Raw genomic sequence first — 15,628 nt, forward strand, 5'->3', positions numbered from 1 at the left:
TGATTCTCACTGGCCATGGTCAACTCTGTAAATATTCATTGCATTTTGCAAGAATATATATTGAGGCACGGATGAAGGCCAGGATGGTGAGCCATACAGGTTATCTCCTCAGGAATCTAGGTCATTCTTATTTTCTGACTGTAAAAACAAACATAATGCCTGTTGTTATTCATATGTTGAATGAGCAGAAAGCATAAAGTAGCTTGGTTAATGTATCTCTAGTTTTTATTAACTGAGGTATTATTGGCAAATATTTTCTCTCTCCTGGGGCATGTGTGCACAGTTTCCACAAGAACACCTGCCAAGGTAAGATACTACATTAGATTACTACATGTTAAGAAGGTAATATCTCATAGTCAGATGATCTAATCTGCATGATAGTAGTTCCAAGATAACATTAGACGTAGCATAAAACTGAACAGAAAAAGGCTCCTGTCCAGCTTAATTGGACGTCCGTTGTAAGATAACATTACTTTGGGGGTAAAGAATGTACGTAACTCATAATCACAATCAATCACTATTCAGCAGGAGAGTATACGGTAACAAATGTTACAAAGGTGACTAAGAGACTTTCGTTGAGAGCAGCTCTATGAACTGGCACTAACGTTTTCTGCCAACTTGACATCTTGACTGAAATTGCGAGGGTACAAGTTGTAAAATATTTGTCCATGTGCAAATTAATAAGTTATGTTGCTTACAATACTAAAAACAAGGCTAATACAAAGTTATTCTTAGGCTACAACACTGAAGTGGGAGTATTACACTAGTGTGACAACAAACCTCTAATGTTGAAAAAGCAAGTAAATGCTAAATGACAAAACTTACCAGTCTGAAGAAGTCATTTCCTTTTTACTGGCAGGTTGCTCCTCGATGTCAGATCCTTCCTCTGATTCAGCTCAAACAGATACGGTAACCATGCTATCGCCACATTGGATGTTTTAGTCATGTTTGTGTGGCAGCAGCAAAGCTCGTTTCACACCAACCAATCAGCGCGCAGCTTATTTAAATATTCATGAGCAGGACCATATAAGCAGAAAAGCTCCGTTCAAGCCAGGTTCAATTTAGCAGGGTGTGTGAGGGCCAAAAGAACAGCTAAAACAACATTTTTAGCCCAACAATGTTACATACCCTATCAGGAGACCTCAAGAACAGCGTGATATACTCTATACAACCATTCTATCACCCCTTTAAATCTGTCTGGATGATCAGGATATGACTGATCCTCCTTCACATTTGTCACCTCCTGTTGTTGTCAGACAGTTTGAGGTCTCTGTGTACTGAGTTTCATCAATGATGGACCTCTACTATCTGTCCACTAGATGGAGCTAACTGACCATCTAATGAGCTAAAGATCAGCAACTTGTACAGCAGCAGGTATCCAAGTGGCCTCCGTGTGACATATTACTTTTGTTACTTAAAGTACATTTAGCTGTTAATATTTACTACCTTAGTACTTTTTTTTTTTCAATGCTTGACATTTACCTTTAGACTGTAGCCTATAGATATTGATTATATTATTAATATTATCGGTCTATGGGATTACCCCCTTCTGGTTTACATGTCCCTGACTCTGCTGAATTACTTTAGGCCCGGTGGGACAAAAGTCCCCCCCCCCCCCTTAAAGTGATCAATGATGCTTCACCAGTAGACCATATATTATAATCCACCAATAGAAGTATTTTAACTCTGCAGGCCGGCTCCATTGCACGTGTAACGTAAGAGGAGCTGATGTCCAACACTACGGTTCACCCAGAATCACCAAACTGGCAACAGCGGCCAGAGAGCACGTGGTGGTGCGTATTAGAGGGTTGGCGCTCCAATCCCATCCCAGGCTTCAGTGTTGCTGGGTAGACCTGACCGGACTCCAGACCAACCAAAGAGATCTAATATTGGGGTTTGCAGCTGAGTTAACCACACAGGCCTATTACAGCCAGAACTTAACTATCAAGGTAGTAATATTAAAAGCTAAATGTACAACGTATACGTCAAGTAATATGTGACACGGAGGCCACTTGGAGAGATACCTGCTGCTGTACAAGCTGCTGATCTTTAGCTCATTAGATGGTCAGTTAGCTTCATCTAGTGGACAGATAGTAGAACTCCATCATCTGATGGGGACTTCTCTCACCCTGACTGGGTCCAAGAGTGTATGGCTGCAGCCTGGAGCATCCCATGTCATGCCATCCCTCCTGGTGCCATCCCCGAGTTTCTTCTTTTCAAAATAAAAGCTTGCATCTGGAATAAAATACTTTAAACAATTGGCCATCTGTCTTACTTTTCAAAGTAAAAGCTCACATCAGCTATCATGCTAATGAATAAATATTTGATTTTTTTTTTTATATTTAAAATATATGTCCGTCTGTAAAATAAATGCAGATTATGCAGATTATAGACGTCACGGCGTCATCGGATCAAATCTAGTTACTTTCAGGTTTTTCCCCCTTCTTGTCCAATGAAAACCACGTATCTCCAGATGTGTGTTGATGTTGAATGTTTGTGATAAACTGAAGTATGATGTCATAAGAGTGTCATAAAAAAGAATAAATCTGTAAAATAAGAAGGAACTAAATGTCAAAGTTCAACTCAGTTCAGTTTATTTAAGAAGAAGACAGATCAAATTAATAAAACAAATCATTATTCATGGGATAAAAATCCCAGAATTAGCCAAAAGCTCGCAAACATACCCCTGAATACAATCAGCTGTTCTCATGGCACAGGGAACATTCACGAGTAAAAGGAAAAATGGATTCAATACAATTTTCAGCAAATTTTGGACGCTAACTTGAGAGAGGATGGCTTCTACAAATGGATAATGATCCTAAATACACCTCAAAATCCACGGTGGATTACATCAAGAGGCGTAAACTGAAGGTTCTGCCATGGCCTTCACAATCTCCTGATCTCATCATAATGTAAAATATATATATATACACACACACACAACATTTTTTTGTTTTCTGTTATTTTGATGCAAATGTAAATTATGAAATTAAACCTTTTGTGACATATTATACAAATGTCTAATCTGTCATTTGATGCCTTTTGGACATTTTTCCATCTTTTTTTGGCTTCTTTATGCACATTAATAAGAAATTGTTACCTGGGAAGCCCAAACTTTCGAACCCCCATTGTACTAGCTCAAAGGGCTGTAGGGTGCTAGTTGGTGTCTGTTAGCTCACAGGGCTCTAGGGTGCTAGTTGGTGTCTGTTACGTTGCTCTAGGGTGCGGCTAACATTTTCCCAGGTTGCACCGGTGCACCTAATGTCCTCGCATCCGCTGCCTCTCCACAAACTAAGCAAATCGATATGGTTTATGTTTGCGTTACATGACCCATTTCTTCTATAAAGCCGTGCCTGTTTAGATCTCTCCCCCAATTCATACGGCTCCCAGCAACAGAGACAGAGCAGCGACAGAGCAGCAACAGCGCGGTTCCACACTTCTGACATTAGTCCACAGTTTTAATTGTTATTAACACAGCTGTATATTGTTAAGGATGAGAGGCAAACCTGTAGTTGTACCAGTGTTTTCCGTGGTACCCTGCTATCGCGGTCGCCACGGCGACATACACAGAAGAAGTTAGTGAATGCAACTAGCTTCAGTTGGTAGAGTAACAGCGTGAGACTGAGCCTCCTGGACCCATTCATAGTGAGTCTCTCTGTGATGGGGAGTAACGGACAGGATACTTGATTAAATTAACATTTACACACATATCAATCTATATCTATCTATCTAGATAGATATTGTTGATATTTCTTGAAGCTGCACTTTCATATGTCTCTTTGTAGTTTGGCTTATTTAAAGCCAGAGATGGGAAGTAACGATGTACAAATACTTTGTTACTGTACTCAAGTAGATTTTTCAGATATTTTTACTTTACCATTTATTTTTTTAGTTACTTTTTACTGTTGCTCCTTAAATTTTAACACAAATATCGGTACTTTATACTTCTTACATTTTACTAAATTGGCTCGTTACTTTAGTTTTGTACTAAATATTGTCTATCAGGTGTGATTGTGAGTGCATGTCAGAGATTAGCGTGGACACGCGTCTCACACCGTCAGCGGGCGCGCACGGCACACAGAGACAAAAGTGAGAGAAAAAAGAAAAAGAAACTAGCTGTCTGGAGTCTTTGGCGTCTTTGAGAACTATAAGTCATATAACTGATGTTGTCAGTTCATTTAAGCCTGTTGTTGTGTTGGTCTATAGTTCTGGTACATTTCAAAGTTAGCTTGTTTGTGTTCTTCACCGTTGGCTAGGTTGCACCCGTTAGCTAGGTTGCACCCATTAGCTAGGTTGCACCCGTTAGCTAGGTTACACCTGGCTGTTGATTCGATATAATGGTGATTGTTAAACGTCCTTGCTCATTAAGATAATGTAATTAATAGTGGGTTTATTGTTATTTAATAGCATTTATGATTCCTATGCATTGTGTATGGTAGCCTTTAAAATGTTATTACTTTTATTACCACACACACAGCCGTAGCAGAGCTACCCCCGCCCCCCCCCCCCATGTTTATCCTGATGATTGATTGTAATAAATCAACAGAGAGAAGTTGTCTCCATCTGTATTTTAACAGACACACCTGGGCCGAAGTTGGAAACCAGAATCAGCCATAAATCCAGTCCTAATCTAGTCCACACTAAGTTTAAAGTAATTTCACTGGAGTTAGTTATTATTTTTGCGTCATCAATACCAAATTGAACCTAACTGGATGGGAATACACACAAACTTCTCACAACACTTGAATTCATATCTTGCTACTCGGTCAGAATCTTATTAACCTGGAGTCCCAATAAGCTATATGTTTTATATATGTTTTAGACCTATTGGCAGCCATTTAAAATGTAGGTAATGACATATAAAGAATAAAGAGCCTTTTTTCCATGTCCACTGTAGTTTCTCAGCGTGTCTGGTCCAGGTAGCTTTGTCATTCTAAGGCTACTTTTACTTTTATACTTTAGGTAAATTTTAGAAGCCTCTACTTTGTTACTTTTACTTGAGTAAAGAAGTTATATCAGTACTTCTACTTTTACCAGAGTATTTTTTAACACAATTATCTGTACATCTACTTGAGTACAAGAACTGAGTACTTTAGCCATCTCTGTTAAAGGATAACGTACTCGTTAAGACTATTTTGGCTTCTCTCCAGTGTGAATGCGCAGGTGATAGTTAAGGTTACCACGCAGAGAAAACATTTTCCCACAGTGTTCACACGAGAACGGCTTCTCTCCAGTGTGAACACGTCGGTGATATGTAAGGTGACCACTCACAGAAAACGTTTTCCCACATTGTTCACACGAGAACGGCTTCTCTCCAGTGTGAACACGCTGGTGAGATTTAAGGCTACTTCTCTGAGAAAACATTTTCCCACATTGTTCACACGAGAACGGCTTCTCTCCAGTGTGAACACGCTGGTGAGATTTAAGACTACTGCTCAAAATAAATGTTTTACCACATAGATCACACCTGTACGGCTTCTCTCCAGTGTGAACGAGCTGGTGTTTTTTAAAGTCATAACTATGAGTAAAGGCTTCACCACATTGATCACAGCTGTACGGCTTCTCTCCAGTGTGAACACGTTGGTGACATTTAAGGCTACTTCTCCCAGAAAACATTTTCCCACATTGTTCACACGAGAACGGCTTCTCTCCAGTGTGAACACGGTGGTGAGATTTAAGACTACTGCTCACAATAAATGTTTTACCACATAGATCACACCTGTACGGCTTCTCTCCAGTGTGAACGAGCTGGTGTTTTTTAAAGTCATAAATATGAGTAAAGGCTTCACCACATTGATCACAGCTGTACGGCTTCTCTCCAGTGTGAACACGTTGGTGACATTTAAAGCCACTACTATTAGTAAAGGTTTTTCCACATTGATCACACCGGTACCGTTTCTCTCCGGTGTGAACACGTCGGTGGACTACTAGGTTATCAGTCGAAGAAAAGGTTTTACCACATTGATCACAGCTGTACGGCTTCTCTCCAGTATGAGTGCGTTGATGTATTATTAGGGATCTCTTCATTGTGAAAGCTGCCCCACATAGATCACAACTGTACGGCTTCTCTCCAGTGTGAACTCTCTGATGAATCTTTAAAGTTCCAGATCTTGTGAAGGATTTGTCACAGTGTTGACAGTGGTGACATTTTGGTCTCTCTCCTCTTCTCTGTTTCTATAGCAACAGACAAAGCGAGAGAGAGAGAGAGAGAGAGAGAGAGAGAGAGAGAGAGAGAGAGAGAGAGAGAGAGAGAGAGAAAGTGTTAGTGAATAACCTTCTTAAACCCTGAACTTGCTCTCACTCTTCATATAATAATTTATGACAAAATGAAGGAAGATATGTGCCGGTTGCAGACATTTTATTATGGAAGCAAATGTAGTGCTAATAACTTATTTTTTCAGGGAAGTTTCCCAATTTAAATGAGTGGTAATTTAAAGACTAAATCCTTTGTACACTCTCTTCAGTTTAACCTTCAGTTAGAAATGTTAGTGGTAGGGGTGTGTGGGGTCTAGTTCTAGTTTAGGTCTAGTTTATAACTGGACCTATAATTTAGTAATTATAGGTCCAGTTATAAACTAGTTGAACCAAGGTGATAACAAAGAATCCACAACATTATCAGATCATTTAGAAAGAAAAACTATTTACTTATTAAACAAGTTAGACTAAAAGATGACATAAATACAGATGAAAATATTGTGACACTATACTGGCCTCACTAAGTGTAGCGCTACTCAGCTATCCAGCAAGCTTACAACCATCAGGCTAGGACGAACAAAGAACGTGGATGCAAGAGATCTTCATTCCTTTTCTCCTTTCCTTTATTTATGCTGTAAAACTGAACAAACAAAACTACTTTTAGTCCATTTTGTCTCGTTGTAAATGCTACAAACACACTTGCTAGCAGCGCACATGCAACAAACACAGTTACTGCCAAGAACAAACTGCTTATACATTTCATAAACCTTTGAATATGACTGTTGTACTTACGGGCATTGCCTTCGTGTGGGTGTAAAAAACATTAAACAACTGCAAATAATAACTTGTCCGGAGACAGCAGAAAAAACAATATTGTCGGTGACTACTCTTGTGTGTCAGCACGGTAAACAGGAAATATACCGTTCAAATTACCCAGCAGTCCATTCTCAATACCTACTACCGTCAGTAGATGGCGCTCTAGCATAACAAATTATTTGCAAACTAAAGAAACAGAAATGAAATCTTGAGTGTGACAAGCACTTCGTGCGTCAGAGAGGAAAAACGCTGCTGCAGAAACATGGAGTCTAGGATGCGGCGTGCCACACCAATAAGCCGCTCCCAGGCGCCTCCCATGTGGGAGGAATGTGGGGGATTGAAGATCCATGTGCACTGTTGGTCTTGCAGGTATCGCTGCATCTCTGCATCTTCTTCCAAGTTCAATTCTTTTGATGCTCCAGTGAAATTTGTGCCTTGGTCAGACCTGATTAACTTTGCAGGCCCTCTGATGGAGAAAAATCTCCTAAGAGCATTAATGAAACTGGATGCACTTAAAGTCTCTATTACCTCTATGTGCACTGCACGAACAGTGAGGCATGTGAACAATACAGCCCACCTTTTGTTGTTGGCCTGTCCACCTCTGGTACGACAGCAGATCACCTCCCATGGGCCAAACACGTCCAGGCCGATGTAGGTGAAAGGTGGGGCAACTTGAAGCCTGTCTGCAGGCAGATCTGCCATAAGCTGATGCTCCATTTTGCCGCGCAGTCTTCTACATGTGACACACCTGAATAGTGTGCTCCTTATGCACTTCTTTCCTCCTACCAGCCATAGTCCAGCATCTCTGACAGCTCCTTCAGTGAAGTGTCTGCCTTGATGTTTCACCTGCTCGTGGTGGTGTCGCACGAGGAGGGTTGTTAGGTGATGCTGACCTGGGATGATGAGAGGATTGGTCCTGTTCATCTCTAAGCCAGACCGAGAGATACGTCCTCCAACACGGAGAAGTCCATCACTGTCAGTCACTGGACAAAGCTTTTTGATGCTGCTTTGCTTTGGTACGTCTGTCTGTTTTCGTATGTTGTCAAGTTCATTAGCATATGTGTCCTGTTGCATGCTCATAATCAGGATTTTCCTTGCTTTTTCCAGGTTGTCTGGCGTGGCTGCCTTTTTGCAGATATGCCACCCTCTGCATGTGCTGTCACAGATGGTCTGCATAAAACACTGAGCAATGTGAATCAACATGGCAAGTGTTCTCAGGATAGTGGTCCACTTTGAAAAACGGTCGAAGCGCTTCATCCCCAGATGACATGTGGAGGTTTGGGTGACTAGCACTGACACTTTCGGCCTGATTTCAGGGTCAGACCCAGGGTCGATGAGGTCAAAATGTTGCTGAACATTGTATGGTGGCTTACTGGGCAGAAAAACTGGACCAGTCAGCCAGTTTGTGTCTTTTAACGAGGCTGCGGGTACAGATCTGGAGCCGTGATCAGCTGGGTTGAGCTCTGATGGGACATATTTCCATTGTTGTGGTGATGTAGCTTGTCTGATGCGTTGCACTCTGTTGCTCACATACACGTAGAATCTTCTCTGCTCATTGTTGACATAGCCTAGCACAACTTTACTGTCTGAGAAGAAAGACACAGAGTTCATGTGCAAGTCCATGTTACTTACGGCAAACTCAGCTATTTCCACGGCCAGGACTGCCGCGCAGAGTTCAAGCCTGGGTATGGTTGTTTCTTTGACAGGTGCTAGCTTTGATTTGCCGAGGACAAATCCGACTTCAGAGTGGCCATCTGTGCCGGTCACTTTCAGGTAAGCTACCGCAGCAATGGCTTTGGTCGATGCGTCTGCAAACACACACAACTCTCTTGAGCTAGCTGCAGATGGAGACAGGGATGTATAGCAGCGAGGAATTTGTAGGTCATGAAGGCACTGGAGGGAACCTTTCCACTTCAGCCACTCTGCTTTCAGATTTTCCGGTAAAGGTGAATCCCACTCTCCGTTTTCTATGGTCAGCTGTCTAAGCAGTGATCTTCCTTGTATGGTGACGGGTGAGAGATAGCCGAGAGGATCGAAGATGCTGTTAATGGTGGACAGCACGCCTTTGCGTGTAAACGGCTTGTCGTCCTCTTGCACCTGAAAGGTGAATGTGTCTGTGAGAATGTTCCAGCTTATGCCTAAGCTGCGCTGTATGGGCACTTCGTCCGTCAAGAAATCCAGATCTTTGATGCTGTTTGCACGATCTTCCGGGGAGAATTTGCTCATGACAGCTGCACTGTTTGTTGTGATCTTATGCAGTCTGAGACCAGAGCGGGAGAGCATCTCTTGTGCTCGCTTGATGATGCTGATGGCCTCAGACTCGGTTGCGAAGGATTTCAAAGCATCATCGACGTAAAAGTCTCTTTCGATGAATGCCCGTACGTCTGAGCCAAATTCGGCTTCTCCTTCTGTTGCTGCTTTTCTGAGGCAGTAGATTGCTACAGCAGGGGATGGTGTGTTTCCAAAGACGTGGACACGCATTCGATAATCCACAATGTCATTGTCCCACTGATTGTCACGGAACCACAGAAACCTTAAATAGTCTCTGTGCTCTTCATTGACGACAAAGCAGTAGTACATGTGCTGAATGTCTGCGGTCACTGCAATTTTTTCTTTTCTAAACCTGATGAGGACACCCAGCAGGTTGTTGTTTAGATCAGGCCCTTTCAGCAGGACATTGTTGAGTGATACTCCTTCATGCTGGGCGCTTGAATCGAACACAACGCGAATCTGTTCTGGCTTTTTGGGATGGTAGATGCCAAACACACACACACACACACACACACACACCATCTGGATGCACATCTGACAAATTATAATACACGGATGGTTCTATTAACTCTGATACTTCCACTGTGAAGACCACCCAGAGGCTGGTTCAGGTTCACTTTATATATATATATAGATATATATATATATATATATATATATATATTATATTATATTGATCTTATACAGTCACTAAGTACAGATCAATAGAGGCCGGGGTCTACCACACCAGGCAGGACCCCAGGTGCAGACTGTGCAAGGATGCCCCTGAGACAGTACAGCACATAACAGCAGGGTGTAAGATGCAGGCAGGAAGTGGTACATGGAACGCCATAACCAGGTAGCTGTCATAGTTACAGGAACATCTGCCACGAGTATGGGCTGGAAGACACAAGGTCAACATGGAAGACACCTCCTAAGGTAGTCGAGAATGACCGAGCTAAGATCCTGTGGGACTTCAAGATCCAGACTGACAAACTGGTGATGGCTAACCAACCAGACATCATGTTGATGGACAAACAGCAGAAGAAGGCAGTAGGAGGGGGGGGGGGGGGGGGGGGAGGGGCAGTAGTGATAGATATGGCGATCCCAAACAACAGCAACATCAAGAAGAAGGAACACGAGAAGCTCGAGAAATACCAAGGGCTGAAAGAGGAGCTGGAGAACTTGTGGAAAGTAAGAGCAATAGTACCCCCCCCCACAAGGGGTGAGAGGGGGATTTTTATAGATAGTTGCAGGTACATACATTTAGCCCATCTATTATATATATATTATACATATAGCCCATAAATTAAACATTTAGCCCAGCTATTATATATAAATTATACATATAGCCCATATATTATACACATAACCCAAATATTATACATCTATTATACATATAATCCATATATTATAAATACATAATCCATATATTATAAATATATAATTCATATAACCCACATGTTTCAGTCCATTTGTCTTTTAATTGTTTAACCCTGTGCTTGTTGTTGTGTGTCTGTTGTAACTCTTGCAGCAAAGTTACTCAGTGTCCCGAACTAATGTCTCCTCAGGGAGACTAATAGACATTTTGACTTTGAGGACATTTGGTCCGTGCGCTCCGAGTGCCGGTTGCTAAGTGACACGCGAGCGCTCCAGATTACTTTCAACTGAGGTAAAATAAAACCGAATAAAATGTAATTTCCCCCCAAACAGCAGCTGGTGGAGATGCTGAGTGGCTGCTGGGTAAAAACCTGAAAATGTTCCCTCGATCCAAGAATCCGTGTGACATCATTTCCTGATGAAAGAACGTTGATGTGAGAATCAGAACCAGAACCATCATTGTGACATCATCACTGTGACATCATCATTGTGACATCATCGGTGCTTCTGAGCAGTCTTTAATACAGGATGTCCGTGCACATTCATATGTCTTTTCTACCGAGGCGGTTCTGGAGATGGTTCTGGGCTGGTTCTGGGCTGGTGCTATTGCCAGTTCGGTGCTGGTTCTACTCGCCAGTTATCTAAGAACCAGCTTGATTTTCCACAGCCTGAGAGCCAGAGCAGGGCTACGTCACAATGTCACTGCAAGTACCTCCGTTGTCATAGCAGCGCGTCATGACAGTCAACAATAATGGAGGACTACATGCCGATACTTTTGCTCCTGGCTTTACAAATTCACCCTGGATTTCACAAAGACGGGCCATGACAGCTCTTCGTGACCGCTATGGACCGAGGACGCGTTCAAGAAGAAAGGGAATTATCTCGCATGATTTAACGTTTATTATTATAATCTTTTGCTTGCCGATGGCAACATCAGCAGCGTCAAGCAAAACACTGTTAGGGTAAACAGACGTCCCAGTTTGAACGGGGCAGTCCCACTTTTCCCGACAAAAAGCCTATCGGGACGCTAAAATGTTCCGGTTTACCAACTACTATGGAATTGTCCTGTTTTTCGGCGATAACATAGCGGACATGGTCTTATTATAGCCCGATCATTTAACCCATGTAGAACATATACACCATAGCCTACATCCAGCATATGATTATAACTGTGTGTGTGTGTGTGTGTGTGTGTGTGTGTGTGTGTGTGTCAATCGTAGCGGATCGTCTGCATAATCTGTGCAGCGTTACAATGTATATTTGTAACCACTGTGGCTATGTCTCATCTTCTCTGTCACGTTAACGGTGATATCGCTAGCCAGGGACATGCATGTACATCTTGGGCAGCAGGGTCCAAGGGAAAAAAGCCTCATAATTAATATAGGAAATGTAAACAAAAAGAATATGATATTTTTGCAATCTTTTTTAATAAAGAAATCTCAACATAAATCTTCACACTAATCTGAAAAACATTTTGTTAATTATTCTGGAAAACCACTGTTATTATTGTTGAATGTAATACTGTACAAAACCAAAGCATACATGTTAACAAAACAACTGATGTAGTAATTTTTATTTTTGCAGGTTGTATTATGGCTGAGGGCAAGACAGAGGAGGACACATGTGGTCTGGGCATACCACCGATCACACGATTGGTGGGATATAGTTGTGCCGGATTTTACCCCTACACAGTTTGTTCGAAACTTTCAAATGTCCCGGGAGTCGTTGGAATACACATGTGGTCAGGTCGGGCATCTCATTGGCCGAATGAACACCTACCGTGTGAACTACCGTCTGTTCCAGTGAGAAAACGTGTTGTAATTTTTCTGTGGAAGCTGGCTACTGGCATTGAGTATAGGACTATTAGCCACCTTTCTGGGGTCGGTCTAAGCACAGTGTTTAACTGTGTTCAGGATTTCTGTGACTCCGTTATAAAAGGTCTTGCTCCCTCAACACATCACCACTCCAGATGCTGCTAAGCATCCTTCTTCCATAACCGCTGGAGAATACCAGTGTGTTGGTGCAATAGATGCTTAGATACTTTAACAGGAAAGGGTGGCACTTGATTATATTGCAAGGAGTTGTGGACGGCAGAGGCCTGTTTTGGGATGTGTGTGTGGGCTATGCAGGGAGTGTGCGTGACGCAAGAGTGCAAAGGCAGTCACATTTATGGGAGCAACTAATATTTAATTTTGTTTATCAGCTGATCTACACTTCTCTGGTAACCCGCTACAGACATCTCATGTTGAAGCCTTTCAAAGACGGGTTTCGTCCGTACAGCTCCATCCAGTTTATTTTGAATTTCTGTGGAGGACCCACAGAGCAGCCGACAGTTGTTCCTCCACAGACCACGGTTGTTTTTGTTTCCCATCCTGTCCAAAGCTAACATTAACAGCTGTCTATAGTTAACAGCTGATCTGTGTTTTAAAAATGGCGGCCCAAATTTTCTTTCAAACGTCCTGATACCCTCCCACCCCCCCCAGCACCTGGCGTAACGGTTCTTATCTCTAGACCAGAACTAAGTTGGTACGGTTTTCTTGGCCAGAGCCAGGTTTATTTGTGTGGAAAAGCAAAAACCGGTTCAATATCTGGCACTTACTCCGAACCAGCACCAGAAACCGCCTCAGTGGAAAGGACATATCTGTCATTTCACAACGTTGAACTGTTGGTGGAACGCTCTAGAGACGTCTGTAACAGGAGTTATTTACCGACCGAGCTGAAGAACATAGAGATCCAAGAAGATAACGGAGATCCAGAAAGCCCCCCCCCCATTGCAGGCCCAGGTCTGCTCTGGGGAAGCCCCCCCCACACAGGCCCAGGTCTGCTCTGGAGATGCCCGGCCAAACAGCGCTCGCTTTGGAAGAGAATTAAGAGTTTCTTCAGAAAGAAATTCAAACGCACCAAAGCCAAGGTGAGTCTCCGAGGAAAGAAGAGTCTGATGAGTCCACAAGAGACAAGGAACCAAACCGGACCGCTCTGATATGAATGAGAGTTCAAAGACATATTCAATGACTCAGAGAGCGAAGACGGGTCCAAAGACCTCGACTAGAAGTCTGATGAGGCCTCAAACAGTCAAGTCTTCACCAACGGATCAGAACAGGAACTCTGAAACAAAGGAGACTACATCAGAAAAGACCTGACTGGAAGCAGGGGGGGTCTGATGAAGACTCTGAGAGCAAAGGCGAATCCGACAGTGAAGACGTGGACTGGAGTTGGGGGGAGTGAGATGACGCGTTAAACAGTCAGTCATTGCACTGTTGGGACGACCCTCTCGACTGGGAGTGGTGGGGGGGGTGGTGAGTTCAGGGGTCTACGTGGGTCCTGAAAGGCGAGTCCCTCTATGACGTGAACAAGAAGAAGGGGGGTTCGGAGGAGAGAAGAAAAGATGGAGACTACCGGTGACACCAAACACCATGCCGGATAGCGCTGATGTGAATATGGACGGGTGGACCGCCTACGGGCCTTCAAGGCCTGGGAGGCATCTCAGGTCTTTAGTTCATTCAGACATCAGAGGCCAGACTATGTGTGTGGATAGACGGTTGTCAATAAGCATAAAACCGAAATCTGCAAAATAAAGGCCAGAAAAATTAAATCATATACCCGTGTCCTCTATTTAACAGGAAATAATTTTTAAATGCACTGGTAATTCTGCAAATTCCAGGACTTTTTTTTTTTACGGGAAATGTTGCTCCTTAAAGGGGAATTCCTCTGTGTGTGTGTGTGTGTGTGTGTTGTGTGTGTGGTGGTGTGTGTGTCTCTCTCCTCCTCTCTATGTGTGTGTCTCTGTGTGTGTGTGTGTGTGTGTGTGTGTGTGTGTGTCTCTCGCTCTGTCTTTGTGAAAGCGTCTGTGTGCATTCATTTATTGAGATTAGATTCCTGGTCTCTTCAGTCTGGAGTAACCTCTTTCCTTCACTCACCTCTCCTTCATCCTCTTGCTCCCTCGCTCCTCTGAGTCTCCCGAGCCTCCCTGACCCCTTTCCTCTTGCCCTCCTCCTTGTGTCTCTGCAGGTACTCGTGATAAGTCCAGGTTCCAGGTGGTCTTGCGGCTCCCATGTGTTCTCCTCACTGGAAAGGTGAGTGCAGACAGAAGATCATCTCCTCACACTTTGTTTTTAGGAAATACATTCTCATTCTAGCTGCTAATTTGGATTATTCCTTTTATCTGTTGCCATGGTGATAGGTTATTTGCGGTCTGTGTGTGTGTGTGGTGTGTGTGTGTGTGTGTGTGTGTGTGTGTGTGTGTGTGTGTGTGTGTGTGTGTGTATGTGTATATAATGGACCAAAATCACCAATTATTAATATTCTAGACTCATACTTACTCTGAGAACCCCTTCCATTTCAGCAGAAACTCTACTCTTCCCTTCACCACTCTGCGGTCCAAAACCTTCTCCACCACATACTCCTCCTCTTCCTCCTTCACTGCTACATGCTCCTCCTCCTCTTCTCCTTCACTGCTGCAGGCTCCTCCTCCTCCTCTTCCTCCTTCACTGCTGCAGGCTGCTCCTCCTCCTCCTCCTCCTCTTCCTCCTTCACTGCTGCAGGCTCCTCCTCCTCCTCCTCCTCCTCCTCCTTCACTGCGGCCACAGGCTCCACCTCCTCCTCCTTCACTGCTGCAAGCTCCTTCTCCTGTTCCTCCTTTGCTGCTGCAGGCTCCTCCTCCTCTTCCTCCTTCACTCCTGCTGCAGGCTCCTCCTCCTCCTTTTCCTCCTTCACTGCTACAGGCTCCTCCTCCTTCCTCCTTCACTGCTACAAGCTCCTCCTCTTCCTCCTTCTTTCCTGCTCTGGTCGCCAGCTTGACGTCTGCCCCAAGAGGGTGGGAGGTTCAATTGAGTAACCGGGGTAACCAATGATTTTTCTTGATTGGGGTTCACTACTTAACTCTCAGAGGAGAAACCCTGGAAAGCAGAATCACGGAGTCAGTGAGTGAGAGAACGAACCGCCGTCCTCGTCTCCAAATCTCTGTTTATTACAAATTCTCCCAAACACA

The 15,628-nt window shown here is 43.4% G+C and overlaps 1 protein-coding gene across 1 annotated transcript; it reads right to left on the reverse strand.

Moving 5' to 3' along the window:
- Nucleotides 1-4,523: 4,523 nt before the first annotated feature.
- LOC116679231 (zinc finger protein 239) lies at nucleotides 4,524-14,643 on the reverse strand (the record flags this gene model as incomplete). The annotated part of the gene is made up of 2 exons (XM_032508915.1): nucleotides 4,524-6,174; nucleotides 14,559-14,643. Coding segments are annotated over 2 exons (1,129 nt in total), but the record flags the coding sequence as incomplete, so codon positions are not given.
- Nucleotides 14,644-15,628: the final 985 nt, after the last annotated feature.

Source organism: Etheostoma spectabile, unplaced genomic scaffold (assembly GCF_008692095.1).
Source record: "Etheostoma spectabile isolate EspeVRDwgs_2016 unplaced genomic scaffold, UIUC_Espe_1.0 scaffold00009952, whole genome shotgun sequence".
In the NCBI taxonomy this organism is placed as follows: Eukaryota; Metazoa; Chordata; class Actinopteri; order Perciformes; family Percidae; genus Etheostoma; species Etheostoma spectabile.